General features: G+C 47.6%; 1 protein-coding gene across 7 annotated transcripts in view; it reads left to right on the top strand.

The window, feature by feature from the left end:
* The window catches only part of RALGAPA1 (Ral GTPase activating protein catalytic subunit alpha 1), a 623,631-nt gene that overhangs the window by 184,223 nt on the left and 412,300 nt on the right, over positions 1 to 27,108 (top strand). For 6 of the 7 annotated variants that reach the window (XM_069209127.1, XM_069209123.1, XM_069209126.1 and 3 more), the window contains exon 16: positions 13,634 to 13,795. In XM_069209127.1, coding sequence (XP_069065228.1) covers positions 13,634 to 13,795 — 162 coding nt within the window. Of the gene's footprint in view, positions 1 to 13,633; positions 13,796 to 16,304; positions 16,440 to 27,108 lie in introns of all 7 variants that reach the window. The other variant, XM_069209128.1, reaches the window with a different exon arrangement.

Raw genomic sequence — 27,108 nt, 5'->3', positions numbered from 1 at the left:
CATTTCTGAAATCACTGAGGATGCTCTCAGTGAAGATGACCCCCTGTTAGCCAGGATGGTCAAAAGATTGGCTTTGGAAAAGCAGCTCCTAGCCATAGAAAGGGAAAGAAAAGAGATGGGCCTAGGTCCCATCGATGGTGGCAGCAACTTAAATAGGGTCAGAGATTCTCCTGACATCCTAAAAATCCCCAAAGGGATTGTAACAAAATATGAAGCTGGTGATGACATCACCAAATGGTTCACAGCTTTTGAGAGGGCTTGTGTAACCAGAAAAGTGAACAGATCTCACTGGGGTGCTCTCCTTTGGGAAATGTTCACTGGAAAGTGTAGGGATAGACTCCTCACACTCTCTGGAAAAGATGCAGAATCTTATGACCTCATGAAGGGTACCCTGATTGAGGGCTTTGGATTCTCCACTGAGGAGTATAGAATTAGATTCAGGGGGGCTCAAAAATCCTCGAGCCAGACCTGGGTTGATTTTGTAGACTACTCAGTAAAAACACTAGATGGTTGGTTAACTGGAAATGAAGTGTGTGACTATGTTGGGCTTTATAATTTGTTTATGAAAGAACACATTTTAAGTAACTGCTTCAATGAAAAGTTGCATCAGTATCTGGTAGACCTAGGTCCAATTTCTCCCCAAGAATTGGGAAAGAAGGCAGACCACTGGGTCAAGACTAGGGTAACCAAAACTTCCACTGGGGGTGACCAAAAGAAAGGGGTTACAAAAACTCCCCAGGAGAAAGTGGGTGACACTAGAAACAAAGAAAAAGAGTCCTCTGTAGGCCCCCAAAAACCAGAACAGGTGGGTGGGCCCCAAGACACAACCCAAAACAAAGGTGGGTACCAGGGTAAGAACTGGGATGCCACTAAGGCATGGTGCCACAACTGTAAACAGTCTGGGCACCACACCAAGGACACTTCTTGTCCCAAAAACAAACCCCAGAACAAAATTCCTGGGGTAACCAGTGTAGCCATGGGAGATGACTCCTCAGATGAGGAGGTCTTCCTAGCCTTCAACTGGAAACAGGGCCCAACAGGTGAGTTGGAGATTCCAGAGGGAAGTAGACACTTCCACCACCTACTGGTGAATGGAATCCCAACCACTGCCCTTAGAGACACTTGTGCCAGTCACACTATTGTGCATGACAGGCTGGTGCTCTCAAACCAGTACATCCCAGGTGAGACTGCCAGGGTAAGAGTTAGCCTAGACAGGGTCACTAAGAGGCCTGTGGCTTTAGTACCCATAGAAGTGGGTGGCACTCTTAGCTGGAGAAGGGTAGTAGTCAGTACAGACCTCCCCCTTGATTGTCTCCTTGGAAATGACTACCCAGAGGTTAGTCAGAGCCCAAGAGAGGAACTGGTCCAGTGCCAGTCCTCTCCCAAGGATTCTGGAAGTCCTGCCTCTGCAGTAAATGCAAGCAGGCCCCAGAAGAAGAAGAAAAGAAAACAGAGTAGGAAGGGTGGACAACCTTTAGCCAAGGTTACAGCAAGCCAAGGAGATTCTGCTCCAGTAGGGGAGAACTCCAAAAATGGCCCTGATAAAGTCCAACCTGACCCACAAGAAGTCCTGGCTAGTCAGGCAACTGTTAAACCTGAGTGGGTGGCTCCTCAGCTAACAGAAGAAAGAGTGGAAGAAGGGTGTTTACTACAAGATGTGGTAACCCCCCACTCCAATACAGCAGACAGGCAACCTGAACCCAAAGAAGCCTGTAACTTAGCCCCTTCCCTTTTAGGTGAAGAGCTAAAGGTGTGGTTCTGGGCACTGACAGCTGTCAGTGGCCTCTGCTGGGTGTTAGCCTTTATGGCTGCACTATCCTTAGCATGGTGGTCTGACCCCATGCCAAATAGCAAGTTAGGCCCCCTGACCCTATTGGTCATGGTGGGGTTACTCCAGCTCTGGGTAACCTCTCTGGGTAAGCTAGGGGTGACCCTGGCCAAGATAAGGTTAGCAGAGGTGGACACCTCTAAGACCAAAATAGAAAGAATGGGTGGAGACATTGAAGAGGCAGACAAGAGGCAATTCAGACTAGGTCCTATCACTGTGGAAGTGGGTCAGTTCCCCAAAGGGAATGACCTGAACAGAAGGATGTAAGGCAGAGTAGGCCCTGCAACTAACCAGCCTATTTCTCCTACTCTTCCTCGCCTGACAGACTAGGAAGACTCTCCCAGCTTGGGCTGAGTCTCCTGGCCTGTAGGCTGGGGGGGGCTTGTGTAAAGAAATGGCTCCCTGTTGCAGTTACCCCCCCACTTTTTGCCTGATACTGATGCTGACTTGACTGAGAAGTGTGCTGGGACCCTGCTAACCAGGCCCCAGCACCAGTGTTCCTTCACCTAAAATGTACCATTGTATCCACAATTGGCACACCCTGGCCTTCAGATAAGTCCCTTGTAAACTGGTACTTCTAGTACCAAGGGCCCTGATGCCAAGGAAAGGTCTCTAAGGGCTGCAGCATGTCTTATGCCACCCTAGAGACCCCTCACTCAGCACAGACACACTGCTTACAAGCCTGTGTGTGCTAGTGAGAACAAAATGAGTAAGTCGACATGGCACTCCCCTCAGGGTGCCATGCCAGCCTCTCACTGCCTATGCAGTATAGGTAAGACACCCCTCTAGCAGGCCTTACAGCCCTAAGGCAGGGTGCACTATACCATAGGTGAGGGTACCAGTGCATGAGCATGGTACCCCTACAGTGTCTAAACAAAACCTTAGACATTGTAAGTGCAGGGTAGCCATAAGAGTATATGGTCTGGGAGTCTGTCAAACACGAACTCCACAGCACCATAATGGCTACGCTGAAAACTGGGAAGTTTGGTATCAAACTTCTCAGCACAATAAATGCACACTGATGCCAGTGTACATTTCATTGTAAAATACACCCCAGAGGGCACCTTAGAGGTGCCCCCTGAAACTTAACCAACTATCTGTGTAGGCTGACTGGTTCCAGCAGCCTGCCACACTAGAGACATGTTGCTGGCCCCATGGGGAGAGTGCCTTTGTCACTCTGAGGCCAGTAACAAAGCCTGCACTGGGTGGAGATGCTAACACCTCCCCCAGGCAGAAGCTGTGACACCTGGCGGTGAGCCTCAAAGGCTCACCCCTTTGTCACAGCCCAGCAGGGCACTCCAGCTTAGTGGAGTTGCCCGCCCCCTCCGGCCACGGCCCCCACTTTTGGCGGCAAGGCTGGAGGGAACAAAGAAAGCAACAAGGAGGAGTCACTGGCCAGTCAGGACAGCCCCTAAGGTGTCCTGAGCTGAAGTGACTCTAACTTTTAGAAATCCTCCATCTTGCAGATGGAGGATTCCCCCAATAGGGTTAGGATTGTGACCCCCTCCCCTTGGGAGGAGGCACAAAGAGGGTGTACCCACCCTCAGGGCTAGTAGCCATTGGCTACTAACCCCCCAGACCTAAACACGCCCTTAAATTTAGTATTTAAGGGCTACCCTGAACCCTAGAAAATTAGATTCCTGCAACTACAAGAAGAAGGACTGCCCAGCTGAAAACCCCTGCAGCGGAAGACCAGAAGACGACAACTGCCTTGGCTCCAGAAACTCACCGGCCTGTCTCCTGCCTTCCAAAGATCCTGCTCCAGCGACGCCTTCCAAAGGGACCAGCGACCTCGACATCCTCTGAGGACTGCCCCTGCTTCGAAAAGACAAGAAACTCCCGAGGACAGCGGACCTGCTCCAAGAAAAGCTGCAACTTTGTTTCCAGCAGCTTTAAAGAACCCTGCAAGCTCCCCGCAAGAAGCGTGAGACTTGCAACACTGCACCCGGCGACCCCGACTCGGCTGGTGGAGATCCGACACCTCAGGAGGGACCCCAGGACTACTCTGATACTGTGAGTACCAAAACCTGTCCCCCCTGAGCCCCCACAGCGCCGCCTGCAGAGGGAATCCCGAGGCTTCCCCTGACCGCGACTCTTTGAACCTAAAGTCCCGACGCCTGGGAGAGACCCTGCACCCGCAGCCCCCAGGACCTGAAGGACCGGACTTTCACTGGAGAAGTGACCCCCAGGAGTCCCTCTCCCTTGCCCAAGTGGAGGTTTCCCCGAGGAATCCCCCCCTTGCCTGCCTGCAGCGCTGAAGAGATCCCGAGATCTCTCATAGACTAACATTGAAAACCCGACGCTTGTTTCTACACTGCACCCGGCCACCCCCGCGCTGCTGAGGGTGAAATTTCTGTGTGGACTTGTGTCCCCCCCGGTGCCCTACAAAACCCCCCTGGTCTGCCCTCCGAAGACGCGGGTACTTACCTGCAAGCAGACCGGAACCGGGGCACCCACTTCTCTCCATTCTAGCCTATGTGTTTTGGGCACCACTTTGAACTCTGCACCTGACCGGCCCTGAGCTACTGGTGTGGTGACTTTGGGGTTGCTCTGAACCCCCAACGGTGGGCTACCTTGGACCAAGAACTAAGCCCTGTAAGTGTCTTACTTACCTGGTTAACCTAACAAATACTTACCTCCCCTAGGAACTGTGAAAATTGCACTAAGTGTCCACTTTTAAAACAGCTATTTGTGAATAACTTGAAAAGTATACATGCAATTTTGATGATTTGAAGTTCCTAAAGTACTTACCTGCAATACCTTTCGAATGAGATATTACATGTAGAATTTGAACCTGTGGTTCTTAAAATAAACTAAGAAAAGATATTTTTCTATACAAAAACCTATTGGCTGGATTTGTCTCTGAGTGTGTGTACCTCATTTATTGCCTATGTGTATGTACAACAAATGCTTAACACTACTCCTTGGATAAGCCTACTGCTCGACCACACTACCACAAAATAGAGCATTAGTATTATCTATTTTTACCACTATTTTACCTCTAAGGGGAACCCTTGGACTCTGTGCATGCTACTCCTTACTTTGAAATAGCACATACAGAGCCAACTTCCTACATTGGTGGATCAGCGGTGGGGTACAAGACTTTGCATTTGCTGGACTACTCAGCCAATACCTGATCACACGACAAATTCCAAAATTGTCATTAGAAATTCATTTTTGCAATTTGAAATTTTTCTAAATTCTTAAAAGTCCTGCTAGGGCCTTGTGTGTTAAGTCCCTGTTTAGCATTGTCTTTTAGAGTTTAAAAGTTTGTTAAAGGTTTGAAATTAGATTCTAGAAACAGTTTTAGATTCTTTAAAAAGTCTTCCAACTTTTAGCAAAATAATGTCTGATACAGAGATGAATGTGGTGGAACTCGACACCACACCTTACCTCCATCTTAAGATGAGGGAGCTAAGGTCTCTCTGTAATATAAAGAAAATAACCATTGGCTCCAGACCTACCAAAATTCAGCTCCAGGAGCTGTTGGCAGAGTTTGAAAAAGCCAACCCCTCTGAGGATGACTTCACAGAGGAAGAAATTAGTGACTTGGAGGGCAATTCCCCCCTTCCAGTCCTAAATAGGGAGACCAGGGCCTCTCAAGCCCTGTCTCCAAAAATGATAGTCAGAAATGTTGCTTCCCTCACAGGAGGGTCCAGCATTTCTGAAATCACTGAGGATGCTCTCAGTGAAGATGACCCCCTGTTAGCCAGGATGGTCAAAAGATTGGCTTTGGAAAAGCAGCTCCTAGCCATAGAAAGGGAAAGAAAAGAGATGGGCCTAGGTCCCATCGATGGTGGCAGCAACTTAAATAGGGTCAGAGATTCTCCTGACATCCTAAAAATCCCCAAAGGGATTGTAACAAAATATGAAGCTGGTGATGACATCACCAAATGGTTCACAGCTTTTGAGAGGGCTTGTGTAACCAGAAAAGTGAACAGATCTCACTGGGGTGCTCTCCTTTGGGAAATGTTCACTGGAAAGTGTAGGGATAGACTCCTCACACTCTCTGGAAAAGATGCAGAATCTTATGACCTCATGAAGGGTACCCTGATTGAGGGCTTTGGATTCTCCACTGAGGAGTATAGAATTAGATTCAGGGGGGCTCAAAAATCCTCGAGCCAGACCTGGGTTGATTTTGTAGACTACTCAGTAAAAACACTAGATGGTTGGTTAACTGGAAATGAAGTGTGTGACTATGTTGGGCTTTATAATTTGTTTATGAAAGAACACATTTTAAGTAACTGCTTCAATGAAAAGTTGCATCAGTATCTGGTAGACCTAGGTCCAATTTCTCCCCAAGAATTGGGAAAGAAGGCAGACCACTGGGTCAAGACTAGGGTAACCAAAACTTCCACTGGGGGTGACCAAAAGAAAGGGGTTACAAAAACTCCCCAGGAGAAAGTGGGTGACACTAGAAACAAAGAAAAAGAGTCCTCTGTAGGCCCCCAAAAACCAGAACAGGTGGGTGGGCCCCAAGACACAACCCAAAACAAAGGTGGGTACCAGGGTAAGAACTGGGATGCCACTAAGGCATGGTGCCACAACTGTAAACAGTCTGGGCACCACACCAAGGACACTTCTTGTCCCAAAAACAAACCCCAGAACAAAATTCCTGGGGTAACCAGTGTAGCCATGGGAGATGACTCCTCAGATGAGGAGGTCTTCCTAGCCTTCAACTGGAAACAGGGCCCAACAGGTGAGTTGGAGATTCCAGAGGGAAGTAGACACTTCCACCACCTACTGGTGAATGGAATCCCAGCCACTGCCCTTAGAGACACTTGTGCCAGTCACACTATTGTGCATGACAGGCTGGTGCTCTCAAACCAGTACATCCCAGGTGAGACTGCCAGGGTAAGAGTTAGCCTAGACAGGGTCACTAAGAGGCCTGTGGCTTTAGTACCCATAGAAGTGGGTGGCACTCTTAGCTGGAGAAGGGTAGTAGTCAGTACAGACCTCCCCCTTGATTGTCTCCTTGGAAATGACTACCCAGAGGTTAGTCAGAGCCCAAGAGAGGAACTGGTCCAGTGCCAGTCCTCTCCCAAGGATTCTGGAAGTCCTGCCTCTGCAGTAAATGCAAGCAGGCCCCAGAAGAAGAAGAAAAGAAAACAGAGTAGGAAGGGTGGACAACCTTTAGCCAAGGTTACAGCAAGCCAAGGAGATTCTGCTCCAGTAGGGGAGAACTCCAAAAATGGCCCTGATAAAGTCCAACCTGACCCACAAGAAGTCCTGGCTAGTCAGGCAACTGTTAAACCTGAGTGGGTGGCTCCTCAGCTAACAGAAGAAAGAGTGGAAGAAGGGTGTTTACTACAAGATGTGGTAACCCCCCACTCCAATACAGCAGACAGGCAACCTGAACCCAAAGAAGCCTGTAACTTAGCCCCTTCCCTTTTAGGTGAAGAGCTAAAGGTGTGGTTCTGGGCACTGACAGCTGTCAGTGGCCTCTGCTGGGTGTTAGCCTTTATGGCTGCACTATCCTTAGCATGGTGGTCTGACCCCATGCCAAATAGCAAGTTAGGCCCCCTGACCCTATTGGTCATGGTGGGGTTACTCCAGCTCTGGGTAACCTCTCTGGGTAAGCTAGGGGTGACCCTGGCCAAGATAAGGTTAGCAGAGGTGGACACCTCTAAGACCAAAATAGAAAGAATGGGTGGAGACATTGAAGAGGCAGACAAGAGGCAATTCAGACTAGGTCCTATCACTGTGGAAGTGGGTCAGTTCCCCAAAGGGAATGACCTGAACAGAAGGATGTAAGGCAGAGTAGGCCCTGCAACTAACCAGCCTATTTCTCCTACTCTTCCTCGCCTGACAGACTAGGAAGACTCTCCCAGCTTGGGCTGAGTCTCCTGGCCTGTAGGCTGGGGGGGGCTTGTGTAAAGAAATGGCTCCCTGTTGCAGTTACCCCCCCACTTTTTGCCTGATACTGATGCTGACTTGACTGAGAAGTGTGCTGGGACCCTGCTAACCAGGCCCCAGCACCAGTGTTCCTTCACCTAAAATGTACCATTGTATCCACAATTGGCACACCCTGGCCTTCAGATAAGTCCCTTGTAAACTGGTACTTCTAGTACCAAGGGCCCTGATGCCAAGGAAAGGTCTCTAAGGGCTGCAGCATGTCTTATGCCACCCTAGAGACCCCTCACTCAGCACAGACACACTGCTTACAAGCCTGTGTGTGCTAGTGAGAACAAAATGAGTAAGTCGACATGGCACTCCCCTCAGGGTGCCATGCCAGCCTCTCACTGCCTATGCAGTATAGGTAAGACACCCCTCTAGCAGGCCTTACAGCCCTAAGGCAGGGTGCACTATACCATAGGTGAGGGTACCAGTGCATGAGCATGGTACCCCTACAGTGTCTAAACAAAACCTTAGACATTGTAAGTGCAGGGTAGCCATAAGAGTATATGGTCTGGGAGTCTGTCAAACACGAACTCCACAGCACCATAATGGCTACGCTGAAAACTGGGAAGTTTGGTATCAAACTTCTCAGCACAATAAATGCACACTGATGCCAGTGTACATTTCATTGTAAAATACACCCCAGAGGGCACCTTAGAGGTGCCCCCTGAAACTTAACCAACTATCTGTGTAGGCTGACTGGTTCCAGCAGCCTGCCACACTAGAGACATGTTGCTGGCCCCATGGGGAGAGTGCCTTTGTCACTCTGAGGCCAGTAACAAAGCCTGCACTGGGTGGAGATGCTAACACCTCCCCCAGGCAGAAGCTGTGACACCTGGCGGTGAGCCTCAAAGGCTCACCCCTTTGTCACAGCCCAGCAGGGCACTCCAGCTTAGTGGAGTTGCCCGCCCCCTCCGGCCACGGCCCCCACTTTTGGCGGCAAGGCTGGAGGGAACAAAGAAAGCAACAAGGAGGAGTCACTGGCCAGTCAGGACAGCCCCTAAGGTGTCCTGAGCTGAAGTGACTCTAACTTTTAGAAATCCTCCATCTTGCAGATGGAGGATTCCCCCAATAGGGTTAGGATTGTGACCCCCTCCCCTTGGGAGGAGGCACAAAGAGGGTGTACCCACCCTCAGGGCTAGTAGCCATTGGCTACTAACCCCCCAGACCTAAACACGCCCTTAAATTTAGTATTTAAGGGCTACCCTGAACCCTAGAAAATTAGATTCCTGCAACTACAAGAAGAAGGACTGCCCAGCTGAAAACCCCTGCAGCGGAAGACCAGAAGACGACAACTGCCTTGGCTCCAGAAACTCACCGGCCTGTCTCCTGCCTTCCAAAGATCCTGCTCCAGCGACGCCTTCCAAAGGGACCAGCGACCTCGACATCCTCTGAGGACTGCCCCTGCTTCGAAAAGACAAGAAACTCCCGAGGACAGCGGACCTGCTCCAAGAAAAGCTGCAACTTTGTTTCCAGCAGCTTTAAAGAACCCTGCAAGCTCCCCGCAAGAAGCGTGAGACTTGCAACACTGCACCCGGCGACCCCGACTCGGCTGGTGGAGATCCGACACCTCAGGAGGGACCCCAGGACTACTCTGATACTGTGAGTACCAAAACCTGTCCCCCCTGAGCCCCCACAGCGCCGCCTGCAGAGGGAATCCCGAGGCTTCCCCTGACCGCGACTCTTTGAACCTAAAGTCCCGACGCCTGGGAGAGACCCTGCACCCGCAGCCCCCAGGACCTGAAGGACCGGACTTTCACTGGAGAAGTGACCCCCAGGAGTCCCTCTCCCTTGCCCAAGTGGAGGTTTCCCCGAGGAATCCCCCCCTTGCCTGCCTGCAGCGCTGAAGAGATCCCGAGATCTCTCATAGACTAACATTGAAAACCCGACGCTTGTTTCTACACTGCACCCGGCCACCCCCGTGCTGCTGAGGGTGAAATTTCTGTGTGGACTTGTGTCCCCCCCGGTGCCCTACAAAACCCCCCTGGTCTGCCCTCCGAAGACGCGGGTACTTACCTGCAAGCAGACCGGAACCGGGGCACCCACTTCTCTCCATTCTAGCCTATGTGTTTTGGGCACCACTTTGAACTCTGCACCTGACCGGCCCTGAGCTACTGGTGTGGTGACTTTGGGGTTGCTCTGAACCCCCAACGGTGGGCTACCTTGGACCAAGAACTAAGCCCTGTAAGTGTCTTACTTACCTGGTTAACCTAACAAATACTTACCTCCCCTAGGAACTGTGAAAATTGCACTAAGTGTCCACTTTTAAAACAGCTATTTGTGAATAACTTGAAAAGTATACATGCAATTTTGATGATTTGAAGTTCCTAAAGTACTTACCTGCAATACCTTTCGAATGAGATATTACATGTAGAATTTGAACCTGTGGTTCTTAAAATAAACTAAGAAAAGATATTTTTCTGTACAAAAACCTATTGGCTGGATTTGTCTCTGAGTGTGTGTACCTCATTTATTGCCTATGTGTATGTACAACAAATGCTTAACACTACTCCTTGGATAAGCCTACTGCTCGACCACACTACCACAAAATAGAGCATTAGTATTATCTATTTTTACCACTATTTTACCTCTAAGGGGAACCCTTGGACTCTGTGCATGCTACTCCTTACTTTGAAATAGCACATACAGAGCCAACTTCCTACACGTGCTATCCGCACAACAAGCCACAGTAGGTCAAGCCGTGTTAAGAACCTTATTTTAAACTACTTCCACTCCTACAGGCTGAGCCACCGCTTTTGGGGAGATAACTGCTTACTAGTCTATGCACAACATGTGTATCTACAGCGACAGATGCCATCGAACTGAAAATGTCACTTACCCAGTGTACATCTGTTCGTGGCATCAGTCGCTGAAGATTCACATGTGCCCACCCGCCTCCCCGGGAGCCTGTAGCAGTTCGGAAGTTAGCTTAAGCTTTGTACATTTGTAAATATATTATTTAAACCTTAAATAGGTACATACTTAGTCACTCCATTGCATGGGCACTGTTACTACAACACAACTCCTACCTCACCTTCTGCGGGGAAAACAATCGAAGATGGAGTCGACGCCCATGCGCAATGGAGACAAAAGGAGGAGTCACTCGGTCCCGTGACTCGAAAGACTTCTTCGAAGAAAAACAACTTGTAACACTCCGACCCAACACCAGATGGCGGGCTATGCACAACATGTGAATCTTCAGCGACTGATGCCACGAACAGATGTACACTGGGTAAGTGACATTTTCATTCCCAACCAAAACAGGATCCAAGCTTTTCAAACATTAATTGCAACATTAAAACAGAACCAAACATACACAGTAAGAACTGTGATGAAACTGTTGGGTATGATGGCATCTTGTATTGCCACAGTGCCTCATGCCAGACTTCATATGCGTCCTCTTCAACAGGGTCTCTCTCGTCAATGGTCTCAGGGTCAAATGGAAGATCTAGTGTTGTTAGACCACAAGACTTATCTCTCTCTACATTGGTGGAATATCACAGACCTTATGGAAGGACGGCCCGTTGTAGACCCTGTGCCTCAGGTTACTCTCACAAAATATGCCTCAAACAACGGGCGGGTGCTCATCTCCTCAACCTAACAGTTCAGGGAATATGGGACGACACTCACCGGTCTCTTCATATCAATTACCCCGACCTGCAAGCGATATTCTTGGCAATGAAAGCATTCCTTCCACAATTGCGACACAAAACAGTGTTGATACATACAAACAAAATGACTGCCATGTACTATCTTCAGAAACGGGGGGGGACACAGTCTCAACAGCTGTCCCAGCTAGCACAAGCACTGTGGAAATGGGCGATTCGTCACCACATTCACATAGTGGCACAATATCTCCCGGGGACAGACGACCGCTTAGCAGACCTGCTAAGCAGGGCGCACAACAAACACACGAGAGGGAACTCCACCCACAAGTCCTTCAACAGTACTTCACAAAATGGAGACAGCTTCCACTAGAGTCACCCAAGGGGTCCATGTGCACCTGTTTGGGCCCGGCCAGTTCACATGATCCATGACCCATATGATGATCCCTTAGATCGAGGGCCAACTGCGGACTCCAGGTAAGACTGCACTGTTGACCCCACCCCCGCCCCATCATGCCCAATGAAACTACTGTCATGGTGTCATTAAGAAGGCGGCTGCAAACCATAAAGAGGACATGCATGTCATCAGAAACTCTAAAGAGAACATCCACAGCACACGTGACCTCCTCCCAGTCTCTTGCCACATACCACAAGAAGGTACTAGATGCTTCTGTATATTAAGATGGTTTCTCTGATCCGGTCTGATTGCCGATACATATTTAGAAGTGTCCAGCATTTGCAAGTCTCCGCTTCTTGGCTTCGTGTTCTGCACCTGAATCCCAGGGTCCTCATCAGAAGTGGCGATAGTATGTTCCACACGCTCCAGGTGTCTGGACAGAGTGGACCTCTTGTTCTTATAGGTGCTCCCTCCTCGTAGAAGTGCATTTCTTCATCTGTCTTCTCTATCACACTCTTCTTTCTCTTTTCCCCGGAGAATTCCTACGCTTGCTCTCCATTTTGCTATGCCTTGCTGCTCAAGGGACATGGTACGTTCACGTTGAAGTCTATTGTGGCACCATAAGATACTGAATCCGTATCAGTATGGTTGCCTCCTTTCTCCTCTTTTCATAAGGCCTTGCTCAGCTCTCCCTTCTCTAGCTCAGCCCTCCCTTCTCTAGCTCTAGTTCTTTACCGTGCTGTATGAAATTTCTCACATGAGCTCCACCGAGAAGACAAGGAAGAGGCCAGTTACTCTCTTGAATCCTTACTTTTGTACCATGTGTGTTATAGAGCCAGGACAAGGCTCCAGGGTCCTAAGGATACATGTTTTACTTGTTCCTAAGTCATTTATTCTTTGTAATCTGTGTTCTTTGTGACTTACATGGATATGTGCAGACTGTATTATCACAGTCTAAGGTTCTGCTTTGGCGCTGATGGTGGCCTCTTTCTGCACAGGTTCTGAGAACTGACTGCAGTTTGGCCCCTGAATTGCATAAAAGGCCCTTTGTTTTGCCTACTTGTTTTCAAGATCCTTGAATGAACTCTACAGAACCCTGACCCCGAAGGCTAGCTCCAAGTTGAATCCAACCACTGTTTTGGAAAGCGGTTGTCATCAGGGAGCCCCATTGCCTGACATTTCTTTGCTGCTTCCCAACCTCATGGTTTAAAAAGCAACCTGAAGTGGATATAGCTGCCAAGTTTCCCATGGCCATGAGTGATGTGCTGCTCCAGTCTAGATTTTTTTCTTGAATTGTGGGACTTGTAGTCCTGATTTATAATGGAATACCCAAAGATATAAGTCCCTGAATTAAAAGAAAAGACCTGAACTGGAGCAGCACTTATCGCATGGAACTGGGAAACTTGGCTGGGCTGATGTGGACATCTCCAGTGTGGGGTGTCATGGGGTTCCTGGGTTGCAAACACTTCAAGCCCCTCAATTGAAAACCCAGTAAACAAGGTGGTATTTGTTGTCCAACAACTCGCTTAATTCACAGCATGTAAAATCTAGAATAGCCTTAAGCTCAAAACTAAACGAGAAAGGTTATTATCCTATAACATTAAACACAGTCTTGTTCACGCAGAGCTTTGACTGCCAAGACCTGTAACTGATTAATGCCTCTAGCAAATTTCTCTCGTGTGTCTGGACTCGAGCTGTGCGCATCCACTGTTTACACCTGTTCCGCCATTTCAGATCACTGCATCGTTCCAGCGAATCCCATTCATCTGCTCTCTTTCTATGAAACCTGACGTGTTTACAGTAACATGATTTAGAATGGCCAAAAGCTGACATGTTTGGAGCGACATAGCTGAAGCAAGTATTGAATATCAATGAGTTATTTGCTAATACACTTTGTTTCCTAAGGAACTGGGCCCGAGTTCCCCAAAGCATCCGTTGACAAGTCTTTCTCGCGGGGCTGGAGTCGAGACCAACCGGGGCAGGTGCCAATGAGGCAGCGGAGTGCTACCACCACGGGGTCCCCAGGCACAGAGAAGGCGCGGAATATTGTGCGGCAGAAAACAATTGGTATGTACCCATGGGATATATGATAGTGGAAAGGGGCAGTGAAGTGTTCTTGGAACTTGGAGGCTGTGGCCTGAGGCTTAGATGAGGAAAATCACCCCTTCTGGAGTCCAGGGTCCTGTTTGTTTTACTGTTTCTGTTCAGCACTTGCATATCACTGCTTAGTGTCCTTTCCGCCCGCCACACTTTACTGACTGGGTGTGACTTCTCTGTTCGTTAGGTTAGATCTGTTTAATCTCCCCACCCTGTATATTCTGCCTGATCGAATCCTCTCCCACCTTTGCAATGCACACCAGAGTAAAAAGTATCTTTCATTTTTTTCTGTCACAGAATACTGCTTTGTTACCCTTTAGCTACTGCTATTTCCATGGCAGACTGACTGCAGACTTTTATTTTTCTTTTAAGTCGAGATGATGCAAGGGCTGACATAGAGGTTGATGCCCCGTCACTGGACACAGTCTAATAAAAAGAGAGGCAGAGTAAACTCTTTAAATCTAGGTGATTGTGTCCCTTCCACCGTCCATGCAGAGCTATGTAGACATGCCATTAACTCCTGCTTGTTAGCGAATGGCCTACCACAGACCATGCCCGCATAAGCAGGCATTGCATTAACCTCTGCTTGTCAGCGCATGGCCTACCGCAGACCATGCACGGGTAAGCATGCGTTGCATTAACCTCTGCTTGTCAGTTCATGGCCTTCCACAGATCATGCACAGGTAAGCGGGCATTGCATTGACCTCTGCTTGTTAGCGAATGGCCTACCGCAGACCATGCACGGGTAAGCATGCGTTGCATTAACCTCTGCTTGTCAGTTCATGGCCTTCCACAGATCATGCACAGGCAAGCAGACATTCCATTAACCTCTGCTTGTCAGCGCATGGCCTACCACAGATCATGCACAGGTAAGCGGGCATTGCATTGACCTCTGCTTGTCAGCGCATGGCCTTTCCGCAGACCACGCACAGGTATACAAGGCATTGCATTAACCTCTGCTTGTCAGTTCATGGCCTTCCACAGATCATCCATAGGTAAGCAGACATTTCATTAACCTCTGCTTGTCAGTTCATGGCCTTCCACAGACCATACACAGGTAAGCAGACAGTGCATTGACCTCTGCTTGTCCGCTCTTGGCCTTTCCACAGACCATGCACAGGTAAGCAGGCAGAGCATTAACCTCGGCTTGTCCGCGCATGGCCTTCCACAGACCATACACAGGTAAGCAGACTTTGCCTTGATCTGCTTGTCAGTGCAACTTAATATGGTTCTCTGTCCTTGTTCTACTAACTAAATATACACTCCTGGAAGAGCTGCTTTCTCAGAGGTGATGCCACATTCCATAACTCCCTATAATCCCTAAACAGGTTATGATCCTTTCAGGCAGCTTGAAAGCCCTTACAAGAAAATAATACAACAGGAGATGGGCCTGCTTTTGTTAATGGGCTTTGATGAGAAGCAGGGGTACTCTAGCCTGCTCCCTCCTCATTTCTCAACTTTGTTCCTTACCAGCCAATTTCAGGCATTGTTATTGAATCTTGCATAGCTTCCATAGTTCTGTTAATCGTCCACATTGCCTTTTTCAGAATCTTGCTTATTAGATCCATTTGAATCAAGGGATGTCTTTGCCAACCTCTTTTTTTTTATTTTATTTTTTTATGGACAAAACGTTTCTCTGGAGGCAGAACATCTCCAGTGTAGAGAGCGCGCTCTCATTCTAATAATATAGATCTAAGTGACCGCTTTTTAATCACTTTTCACCTTTGGGTGGTGGGAACTTTCCCAGGCAAGGAAGGATCCAAGGATTGTAAAGCCCTATGGACGTCCTCTCTCATGCCTGTGCAGATCTCTTCAGGGAGTCCTGCTCGAGTAGAAATCTATGAACATGCTGCCTGTGCGGAAAGAGCTGCCACTGCCTTCCTCGTGCTTGGAAATCTGCAGGATCTGTCGATCTTGCATCCTGGCTGCTCCTCACGCCTTCTGCAAATGCTTGCATTGGTTGCTAGTGCCAGGGACTGTGCCTCCTTGAATTGGGCCTGGCTGAGGAATATTTTTGGCTAGACCCGTTTCTTCAGGATGCTGTTTCTTCCTCCCACCTGCATTCTGTACTCTAGAATCCACCCTCTTTCCACCACCCTCGTCCATTTCCTTGACAATATTTTTTGTGGTGGTGGGTTTTGGAGAGCTTATCTTTTGGCATAGGCAGGGTTGTGTATCCTTCTGAGCATAAACTATGGAAAGATAACTTTCTGCTGAACAGAGTGCTTTGTTTGGTGGTGACGTTTCATGAATCTACAGGGAGCGTAGGAGATTTGTGGGTTTAGACATACACCAGAGCAGAGTACTGTGTCCTGGCCGGGGTGGAGGGCAGAGGGTGGAACTCCTTTGTGTTGTTTGTGGTTGCTTTTCTGTGTCCGCCTCGCTGTTCACTGGTGTTGTGGCACAAAAGTCTCTCATTGTCACTCTTCTTTCTCTCCCTCCTGGCTCCCACCTTCTCTCTTTCTCTCCTTCCTTGAAGCTATGAGAAGCAGATCCATTGGCGAATGTGCTCTGCCATCAGCCTCAATTCGCAGCGCTAAAAGTGTTCCTGTGCTGCTCCATCCTTGCAAACCCTCTCTGCCCGCTCTCACTGCCCTCTCTGGCCAGCTTACAGGTAGTGCCACCTCTGCTACGTCTGCGCCACCCATGCCTCCTCTCGCACTCTGCTCTGCTCTCCTTTCAATGCCATTTCACAGCTGCAAACTCTGACAGCCATGATGTTGGGGAGGGCGGGCAGTGGGTCAAATGGACAGGGGGTCGGGAGGGCGCTGTTTAGAAACTCACATGAATAACTTATCCACCCCACCTCTTACTCATGTCATTTCATATCCACAGCCAGAAGTGGAAACATCAGAGTTAGTCCTGTGCCAATGTGTTAAAACCAAAGTGACTGCAAGTTTGACTTGTACGCTACACTGAAAGCATATTTTGCAGCCCACTGTTTTATGCATTTCAGACTTTGATTTATTCTCTGCTTATGGCCCGGTAATTAAACCAGAGGTGCTTCAGGTTTTACAAATTATGCCTTTGGTGTTTGCCGCATGAACATGACCAGGGACAAGATGATGCTCCCTCCTGTTCTGCTCAGCTGAGCTCTGCTGGTTACTCCTGTCCCCTAAAACAGTGCATTCCCCAAATCTCGATGCACAAATGTCTGTAATTTTCACTTCCATCTTGCTTATTGTGAAGGATCCTCCTTTAATCAATTGTAGTTCAACCAGTTCTTGTTTCCCAACCTTCGAAAGCCTGGCCCATTCTCCTTCGGCTCCCATCTCACAAGAAATCTTTCTCCCTACATTTTATACCCGGTTCTAGTGTCCCCATTTAATATTTCACTTCTTCTACCTAATGGATTACTTAGCCTGAATGGGCACTGGCTCTCAATGGCCCTCAAGCAGTGGTCTGTACTGGAGGATGAAAATGAGAAAATCAGTTTTGGTAGAGCCACCTCTCAGACTGTGGTATTTGTCTGCTTGAAGATGTGCAAGGTTTGTGACTCAAGGTTGTACTTGATGATTTTTTTAAATTCTTTAAATAGCCGAGTACAAAACCATGTGTGCTGTATTATTTCTTGCATCGCGGAGCAGTGTTTTGTGGCAAAGGTTTCTCTACCTGCGATTGCTCCCTTTAGTAGTCGGGGAGATCAGGATGCGAGATTAGCAGCAGAAGAGGGAGAGTCCAGTGGGTACTGTCACCTAGTTTTGGAAAGAAGTATAAAAGGAAGTATTCCCCACAGATAGTGAATTATCCACTGTAGGTGGAAAAAAAGCAACTTTTAAAAAGAGCAGCTACCAAATTGCAATGGCCACAAAAAATAAAATAACTAAATCTATAAACATCAACTGAGAGTAGTCAAAGGTTGAAAAAGTGGAAAGTGAAGGATGGTGACCAATGTCGCCATAATCCAGCAAGAGGGCACTGTAGCTCTCGAGCAGTACTTCATAAAGCTGAAAGAATACCGGGGATGGCAACAATCATCCGCAAGTCCAAATTGTCCATTTAGATGGTAGTCATGCAAGATGTAGCCGTTCCTACTGACAAATAACTTAAGTTTCCCTGTCGTATCACATGCTTTGGGCTGGAGAGGTGATATCAATGACCGAGAATTTCCATTTAGGGCTAGTGGCAATACTTTAGCAATATGAAAGGTTTACAAATGTCAAATGCATTTAGTAATTTCCCACTGAACAGTGTTGTAGATTGGGACATGTTATGAGTCAGTGTAGTGTCATCAGCACATGCCGAACAGAGGGGCTGAATCAGAAGTGAAATTTGCTTAGCTGAGTGTGCAGTGGAGCTTGCAGTTACCATCAGATTGTAGGTCGCAGGCAGATGTTTTAACAACGTGGTTATTTGAAAAAGGCATAGCGTCTGGCCTGTTGCCCTACTGCTGGCACTGCAGGCCCAGACATAGAGCTGCCTGTAACTCATTTGAGATAGCTTGGACGACAGTCGGACTGAGGGGAGGGAATGAATATACTGGGTGCTCGGGGTCTTTGGAAGGAGGTCATAACAAACCTCCACCTGGCTCTTCTGTTCAGATTGGCACAGTACTAGCTTGAGCTGCATTTCCAACCTCCTGTACTCTCACCGTCCATCCATGCATGGGAGGACATGGATTCCGTGTGCTTGAATGTGCCATTCCTTAATGCTTCATTTCCTATTGGTTGTCTGGGGAGAGTTTAAAATGTCTTCTTTTTGCCCTTCTGTGGCTAAGTTGGATTGTTTTCTCTGTTTTGTAATTTAGGTTCCCTTTGTTACTAATGAAACTCACATAAAATACAATGTCCTTAAGAAATCGATTGAGGAGTTAGTTGGGTTTGGGGGGGTAGAAGCGAGGAGAACAGGCACTGTCGGAAAGCAAGAGGAGCTGATCTTGTGAGGGCCAAATGAGACCGAGGGGAGCGGAGGGACTGGGAGTGGAGGCAGTGACAGGAAGAACAGGAAGTAAGATGGGAAGAAGTGGCACTGCTCAGGTTGGAATGGAGAGGACGGATGAGCAGGAACTCTGAGTGCATGGGGAAGTATGTGCAAGAAATGAGGAGGAACTCCTGCAGGGACATCACTAAAGACTGGCTGAGCTAGAGTTGTTTCAGAAAGAGAGTGAGAAAAAGAACGCTGCTGTAGACCGAGAGCGGGCAAAGGCAGGGCGACCAGTTGTCCATGACGCTGCACACAACAGAGGTGGAGAGAACATTTATTGAAGAGAACAGGTAAGCACACGTGGTAAGGCTCGCTGTCACGGAACAACACCTTTATTCAAACACACACAACTCTTGTTTGACTGTCCGTTCTCAAGGGGAAAAAGCAGAGAAACATCCTCCGAGGGATCAGTGTAGTAAGAAAGACAAACTAGAACCTGCTTCTACATAGGTGCACCCCCCACACACTCTACAGTGTTTATCCACAGACTTTGCAAACGTATTCATGGAAACACATACACAGCTTGAATACAGCAAAACACGTCCTCGGATTAAGTAAAATTTCATTTGGAAGGGAGAGGAGTGTTTGTCATTAAAGATGGGATTTTCATTTGTGTTGCTTTGTACTCCAGATGGGGACGGTTTACTGTTCTATTGCTGTGGTTCCAATAAACATTCTCAAATATTAGGTGACTTTTCTAGAGGAGAATGCGGGTATTTAAGAACGCTAGAGTGCTGCTCCACTGTTGCTGGGCTCTCACTGATTTGGTCTTTGTTGAGATTGTTGCCTTTCTTGCGTACGACTCCTGCTCCATGGTTTGTGTTAAGTATGTTGAGCCTTGACATTAGTTCTTGAAGGATCTGCACTGCAACAACAGAATGCTGAGTCAATCCAGCCTCACAATGTAACCGATTAGCTTTGCTGTCTGGAAGGTAGGACTCTTTAGCAGGATTTCTTATGGAGATGTTGTATTTTTAAAGTTGTTTGATGTGGTTGCAAGCAGAGCGTTCCAGGACAGAGTTCTGATTTAGATCAAATCTCCTGACAAAGTTGTTCTGAAAAAGGCCAGCTCTTGAGTGTCCTCATTGGCATAAAAAACATGTCGTAAAACAAGCCTTTTCAGAGACGCATATGGTCAGTGGTGGATATGACACTTATATTTCATGCAAAGCACTCCCATAGCTCTGCAAGGAGAAGGTTGTGGTTTCTAGTGGCTTCTCTAATGGATTTGCAGTTGGGCAGTCTAAAGCTGTTCTCAGCCTTGTTTTGTTCAGAGAGGTTCCCTTAGGGTGTATTTTTCAAAAAGGCAAAATCTTTTTCAGGTAAATTTCTCCCACCCTTTCTGTGGTAGCACTCTTCTGTGTATTCTGTGTTTATGAATCCTCTTTTCCACTTCTACAAATGAAGGGGCTTGTCTCTGGCATGCAGTTCTGGTGTTTTGCAATATTTGTTCTAGGGCCAGAACTCGGGCTCTTTATGTGGTAAAGGACATCAGTGAGATGTGTACTTCCTGATGGATTGAAATATTTGGTGTATGTGTAAACTCTTTTTCTTGGTGAATTAAAATACTGGATTTATGAGCAAGTCTCCTCTCACTTTGTGCACTGATAAAGGATCACTATCGGGTGTAAATTATCTGGTGGTTAAAAACTTTTTATTAATACTTCTAATTGCAGCTTTGTCACATTTAGAATATTCCCAGGTGCCAGACTGGATCTGGAGAATTCTCCAGATCCAGTCTGCCTCCTGGGACTGGTGGAGTTTTATGGCTCCGCTGTGACTCAGTGCTGCTCCACAACCTATGTTGCATAGCCACATAAAAGTTCCATCCCAGCCTTTTGACATCTGTGCCTTTCTTTCCATGCTCTTTATTGTGGATCTGGGGTTCCGGATGTTGAGACAATTTCCAAATTCTCTCGTAATGTGTCTGGGGTTCTGTGTTCGCACCAAAAATATCAGGATTCAAGATGCGGCGAGACTGCAGGAAGGAGATGTCAGTCATGGACATGGAGGAGCTCTCCCTCTGGTGCTTGGGCTCTGCGCACAAACCTTATGTTTTGCAACAAGTTTTCCTTGAGTCACCAGAAAGCCATCAGAGAATGGGAGAAAACAACTCTGTTGCCAAAAGACTTCTCAGTTGAAGCACAGGCTGCGGTTGCATCCTGTTGGTGGTTTCTGATACAAGTTCACTTACTGCTCAAAGTCTTCTGGTTAAGTCGGTCTAAACATAAGCAAGAAAAGAAACCGCCACTTGAAGCCAGATGAGAAGATGTGAGGGTGTCAAGATAAGGTCTTCACATTCACAGTCCCTGAAATCCGAACTGGTGCAGCAGCTGGTGCCAGTGCGCCCCAAGTTTCCCGGCCATCGGTGACCCTGCAGCAGGCAGGTGCCTGCCTAGTGAAGCGGTGCTGCAGATTGTTGGTGAACGTCTGTGTCCGCCTGGTGCACCGTTCTAAGAAGCCGCTGGAGTCTGCAGTTGGACCACCACTAATAAGTCAGATCCTGGACGTAGTTTGCCCGCTATGGAGCAGGCTACCGAGCCAGTACGGACTCTGGTGCAGGCCTCTGCACCACTACCTAGGTCCATGCTGGTTCCTTCTATGCAGGCACTGGCACCAACTGTGCCGTTGATGATCGATTACATCTGGTCCTGAGCCAATGTCAGCCTGAGCTCGACCGATGTTGTGGTATGCGATCACAAAAGTTCAACCAGTTGTGTCTCATCTGGATTCTGATTCAAGACCTTTTCCTCGACACTGTCACCAGCGTAGGGTTAGCAAAGTCTCTAGCTCTGACTCTTGACCCAGTTCGAGGTGCCCTATGTCCCTCAGGACACTGATTGAGAGGGGGACGGATTGCCTCCCCTCCACTTTACTGATGATACTGCACACATCCCTGCTAGATTCGCCAGCTGGGCCACCTACTGAATTGAGGAAAGCTCCTAGTTTGCACTGGTGGTTTGAGGCCCTTACTTATGCTCTCATGGGTGCATGGGCTAAGTGATGTTCATGTCCAGCAGTCAGTTGACCTGTAGCTGTCCGGCGTCGGCTGTCCCTGTTGTTGCAGGCTTCCTAACAAAGCATTCAACTCTGGAGAGCCTGATTGCCTAAGTCTCAACGTTTCAGGTTGGTTGATTTTAGTTTTAAAAGGATTACAATTGACTCAGATAGGCGTTTCCTTGCGCTGATGTTAAAGATTGAAAATTCAGTCCCATATCTTTGCAAAAAGTAAAAAAGAAATGGGTTTTTAGCATTTTCTTCAATGTGCTCAGACACCTTTTGGCACATAGACTAAGGGGGGTGGTTCCAAGCCTTAGCTGTAACCTCAGCAAAGGAGCATTCTACCAGCTGGAACCTCCACAACCAAGGAATAGTTACTAACCATAGTGAACTTGAATGAAGGATGCTAAATGGTTTATAGAGAGAAAAAAAGAAAAGATGTAGTTGCTGGAAGGAACTTTGCGAGAAAAACTGTAAAGACCTTTAAAAAGACTGTGGACCCAACATAGATTTCAGCGGAAGGGTTACTCAGTCACAACAATGATGGATAGCCTGTCTGTCGAAATACAAATCCCAATCTATCCTATGAGATTTATATTTTGGCGGACGGGATATCCTTCACCGTTGTGACAGAGTAACCCATCAACCAAAATCTAAATCGGGCCCTCTGCTTTGTATGGACAAATGAGAATAAACAATGAAGATGGGTTGAGTGTGAGGAAATATGCAAGTCTTTGTTTAGACCCACGACCAGGTGATCTTACGCGTTCTAAACCGGTTGAGGTCTGTTCGTCAAGTTGTTGGGAAGGCCTAGGAACAGGGAGTTAAAATAATCCAGCCTCAGCTTTTTCAGTGCATACACCAAAGTTTTGCTAGAGGATTTGGGTGGAAACAGCAGAAACTTCCTGATGACTTTCAGCAGAAGGCAGTGCGTGGATGTCAGTTTGTTAATTTGCTTGTCTCAGATTTTGCCTGTAGGTTGTGGACGGACAAAGAGAGGGTCGGAGGAGAAAGTCCGAGAAGAGGAGCTGCCTGAGAACAAATGCTCCCCTACTATTGGAAACCGCCCTCCCAGGCCGGCCTCAGGCTGCTTTTGTAGAGATGAAGATCAGCACAAAGGAGTCGACCGGTTCAGCCAGCAGAGTGACAGACAGATTAACAAGTGTGGGACCTAAGACACAACTTTGGGGTGCGCCAGACCTGATTTATTTAAAAGAGGAACGGATGTTGGCAAGAGTCACATCCTGTGCACAGTTCACAAGAGAAAAGGAAAACCAGTCATGTACTGAACTACTGACACTGATATCCAAGAGCAAAATCTGGGTTCCCTTTGACCAATCCGCTGTAGAGGGAATGCAGAAGAATGGATGCCTTGGGAACAGGCTGTTCCTTTCCCCAAGTCCAGCACATGTCTAGCAATGCCGCTTGCTTGCTAGGCCGGTACAGTCAGACCTTGTGGGACATGGCCAGTGATTTTTTTTTTTTTTTTTTCCAGTGGTCCCACAGGATCTCAAAGGCTTCATTAGCCAGAAAATTTGTGATGGCCAGCATGCTTCAAAATACTTACTCCGGGCAAACCTGGGCACCACTGACTTTACTGGCAGGGCTATTGTGTCCAGTGTATGGCTTAGAAGGCACTCATTAGTGACGTCAGATGGGTTTTCTGGTGACGTGCAAACATCTCTCTTGGATAAGCCCTTCATGTCTCCAGGCTATTCAGGGAGAATGCTGTTTTGGCCCTGGAACCAGTTGAAGGAGAGCTGCACCATGCCACAATGCTTTGACTTTTCACACCATTGAAACAGTTTTCCGACAGGTTCATGAGCTTCAGATGCTACTGCAGAGGGCCATCTGATAGACCGTTATCCCCTCATAGCCGGTTGTTCAGAAGCCAACCTGCTCTTTTCAAGGGTGTGGCACCAGCAGGATTCAAGCGGCTCAGCATTGGCAGCATTCCTTCAGCAACTGCTCCCCTGCTGTGTTTGTTTCTGAGCTGCTTTAGTTTGACTTCAGAGATGCCTGCCGGCCAGTAGAAGGTAGTATCCAACATCTCCCCACCCTTCTTAGGGAGGAGAAGTAACACGTCAGACAGATAGGTCATACTAATTGTCCAAAAGGATTATGTACTGCCTTTTACTTGTACCTCTCACCAGCTTCCCCTCACACCAGAAAGTATTCAGAAGAACACTCCTGATTCCTGATGCAGCAAGTTCACCTTTTAGTCTCCTAGGGTGCCATCAAACAGGTACCAGTTTTCGAGAGAGGCATGTCTGTTACTCTCACTATTTCATCATCCTGAGAGAGGATGGAGGCTTCAGACCTGTTTGAGTGCTTTGCCATTCAGTATCTTTCTAGGAAATGACAAATTCAAGTTGCTCCTTTTGACTCTGGAACCAGGAAGTAAGATGATGTCCTTGCAGTCCAGACACACAATTCTATCATGCGGTCCCACAGGCATTATCTGCGGTTCAAGGTGGGCAAGACCTCTTTCAGTTCATTTCCTCTCCTTTGGCCCTACCTGGGCCCCTCGGATGTGCTAAAACATGACACCAGTGGTCGCTGCCATATGTATTCCGATATCTCGCCCTAGTGAGCCATTGACTACCTCCAGGTGACAGCTGAACTCCTAAAGTTGTTGGCATTCACTATCAAGGAGCTGTAGTCAGGCCTCTGAGCGCCATCCAAATGAGCCCATTTATCGATGCAGTCCTGGACGTTGTGGCATTCAAGGTCTTTCCTCCACCAACTCTATCCAGATCTCAAAGAAGGGCACGTGATCGGAAGTGGTAGTTGGTGGATGCCAATTTACTGCTGGCAGGCCACTTCCCTATCCAGGGCTTACTTTGGTGACAGATGCATTGCTGCTCAGTTGGTAAAATCACCTGGGAGATGTGGAGATCAGATCTGTAAAGGAGTAACTCCTTCAGTTGTAGCTTTGGACAATCCTCCTGGCCGTGAAACCTTCCCGCCAATGCATCAAAGGGAGGATGTTGCACTTCCTCAAGGACAACACAACTGTTCTGTGGTACTGCAATAAGCAGGATGGAGCGGGGTCCTCGATCCTGTTGTTTGGAGATGTTGAAGCCTTTGTAGGTATCTGAGCAGCAGAATATTTCTCTGGTCGTCAGCCACCTAGTAGGATCCCTGAACACCAGAGCGGAGGAGCTGATCATGCATCGTCTGCCAGACCACTCATGGCATCTCTATCCGGTGGTTCGGGGAATTTTCTGTCATTAGGTTAGGCACTGGCTAGATCTATTTGCAACCATTGAACACGCATTGTCAAAAGTTCTGTGAGTTGGAGTATCCTCCAAGTTGCTTGTTAGGCAAAGCATTCCAGCTGGGATGGAACAACAAACACTGTAAGCCTAACTTTCTTGACTCACGTTCTGGGAAAAATCAATTTAATCTGGGGCCAAGATGTTTTCATTACCCAGCCCTCAGTCAGGAGATTGTGGTGCCTGAGGCTTTGTCCTCCAGTCAGGCTTGCACTTTTAGAGGAACTTCTGTCTCAACCACAGGACAGGGTCCTGCATCTGAGTCTCCACACCTTACACCATCATACGTTGAGTTTGATTGGTGGCAGCTACATGCATTTGGCCACAAGCATGACATCGGCCAACTCTGTCAAGAAGTCAAACACCCTTCAATAAAGTCTGTTATGTTGGGTGCAGAGACAATCGTAACACTAGGGGTGGTGCCCGAACACACAGTTTCCTTATTAGCTAAACTTTCTGATGTCCATTTGTTTGTTCTTTCGTTAGCCCAGCCAGGACCTTGTGGTGGGCACAGTGAGAGGTTACTTGTCTGCCTTCTGGTGTTTGTGATTCACCAATATTCATCTTTTAAATCATCACTTGTAATGCATTTTCTAAAATGTTTGACACGTTTCCCCCATCTTTGGTGTAAGGGGTGGCTTCTGCTGGGTGAAAAGTCTATCCGTTCAAGGGGAGCTCCTTCTATATTATGTAGTAGATTTACGAGGACCCCTCTGGTGTGGGGTCTCACGAGGAAGAATCCTGGCTTTTCAGTAAAATGAAGCATACATTTTGCAGGTGTTTGTCAGCTGGGATAGATGAATTTGCGACTGATTCTCTTCTAGCACGCTGTACTATCGGCATATTTCTCTCCAGATAAGATTTTTCACATTCACGAAAAGCCCAATATTCTTATTAAGGCTCCTTTTAAACATCATGTTTTGAGCGTTCACTACCGATTTCACTACAGACCGGCTGATCTATTGAATTGTCCCCTTTCCACACTGTGCATCAAAAGGGGTTCTTTCCAATGTGAGTACACTATTTTCTGAGAAGTTTATTTCAGATAAAGTTCTTATACCCTCTCCGTGCATAAGAGTTACTCTACAATGTGGCTTGAAAAATGGACTTAAAGATGTATGGACTTAAAGATGTATTCTACATTTTTTCCACTGGGACTCTGTTTAGTGTGTGGTGAATAAGAAGCAGTTTCTACCGCTGACCGTATTTGTTTTAACATATGCAGGAAAATGGTCTGGCATCGCTTGTTGAAGTGCTTCTCAGGCATTTTGTGGTGAGAGTGTCTTTCTTCAATGTGGATTCTTCTCTCCGCTCTGATGTTTCATTTCTGATTACAACTCATTGCGGGTCTTTCTCTGGTGCTGGTTCTTTGGTGTCTTAGAAGGCTTTCCTCTTCAGTAAAGCTCTTTTCACTCAAAGTGCAGGAAACATCTGTTACACATTCTCTGGTGAATGACCGGTTGTGTTTTGTAATTTAAAAACTAGTGTATATATTTAGTGTATTACTTACCTCCTATTGGGAGGTTGCCCTTCTAGTAATTTGTGGTAGTGTGTTCCAAAAATAAAGTACCTTTAATTTTGTACCACTGAGTGTTTTCTTTCATGTGTGTGACTATAGTGGTATTGCATAAGCTTTGCAGGTCTCCTAGATAAGCCTTGGCTGCTCATCCACAGCTACCTCTAGAGAGCCCTGGCTTCTAGACACTGCCTAGGGGATATCTGGACCTGGTATAAGGTGTAAGTACCCTAGGTACCCACCAGGCCAGCTTCCTACACTCCTCTTACCCAGAGCATGTATCTTTAAATTATTCCTTTGTCATATAACTCTGCATGGAGGTGTAGTGGTGGTATCAAGCGTTGGAGAGATGGTGCGGCTGTAGAAGCGTTGTCATAGAGAAGATGCTGGGCAGATGATGCCTTGGAAGTGGCACCACAGAGCTGTTGTGTGACCAGAAGAGGTGGGCCTGCACGTTTCTGGTGCAAAATCACAGGGCATCATATGTGCGAATTCTAGAGCAGAAGAGGACCATACATGTATTCCTTTGGCTCTCTGGAGCTGGTTGGGGGTGAGGATTTAACGAA

This window comes from Pleurodeles waltl, chromosome 9, assembly GCF_031143425.1.
Source record: "Pleurodeles waltl isolate 20211129_DDA chromosome 9, aPleWal1.hap1.20221129, whole genome shotgun sequence".
Lineage (NCBI taxonomy): Eukaryota > Metazoa > Chordata > Amphibia > Caudata > Salamandridae > Pleurodeles > Pleurodeles waltl.
The sequence above is the reverse complement of the archived record's forward strand: the minus strand, read 5'-3'. Positions and strand labels throughout refer to the sequence as shown.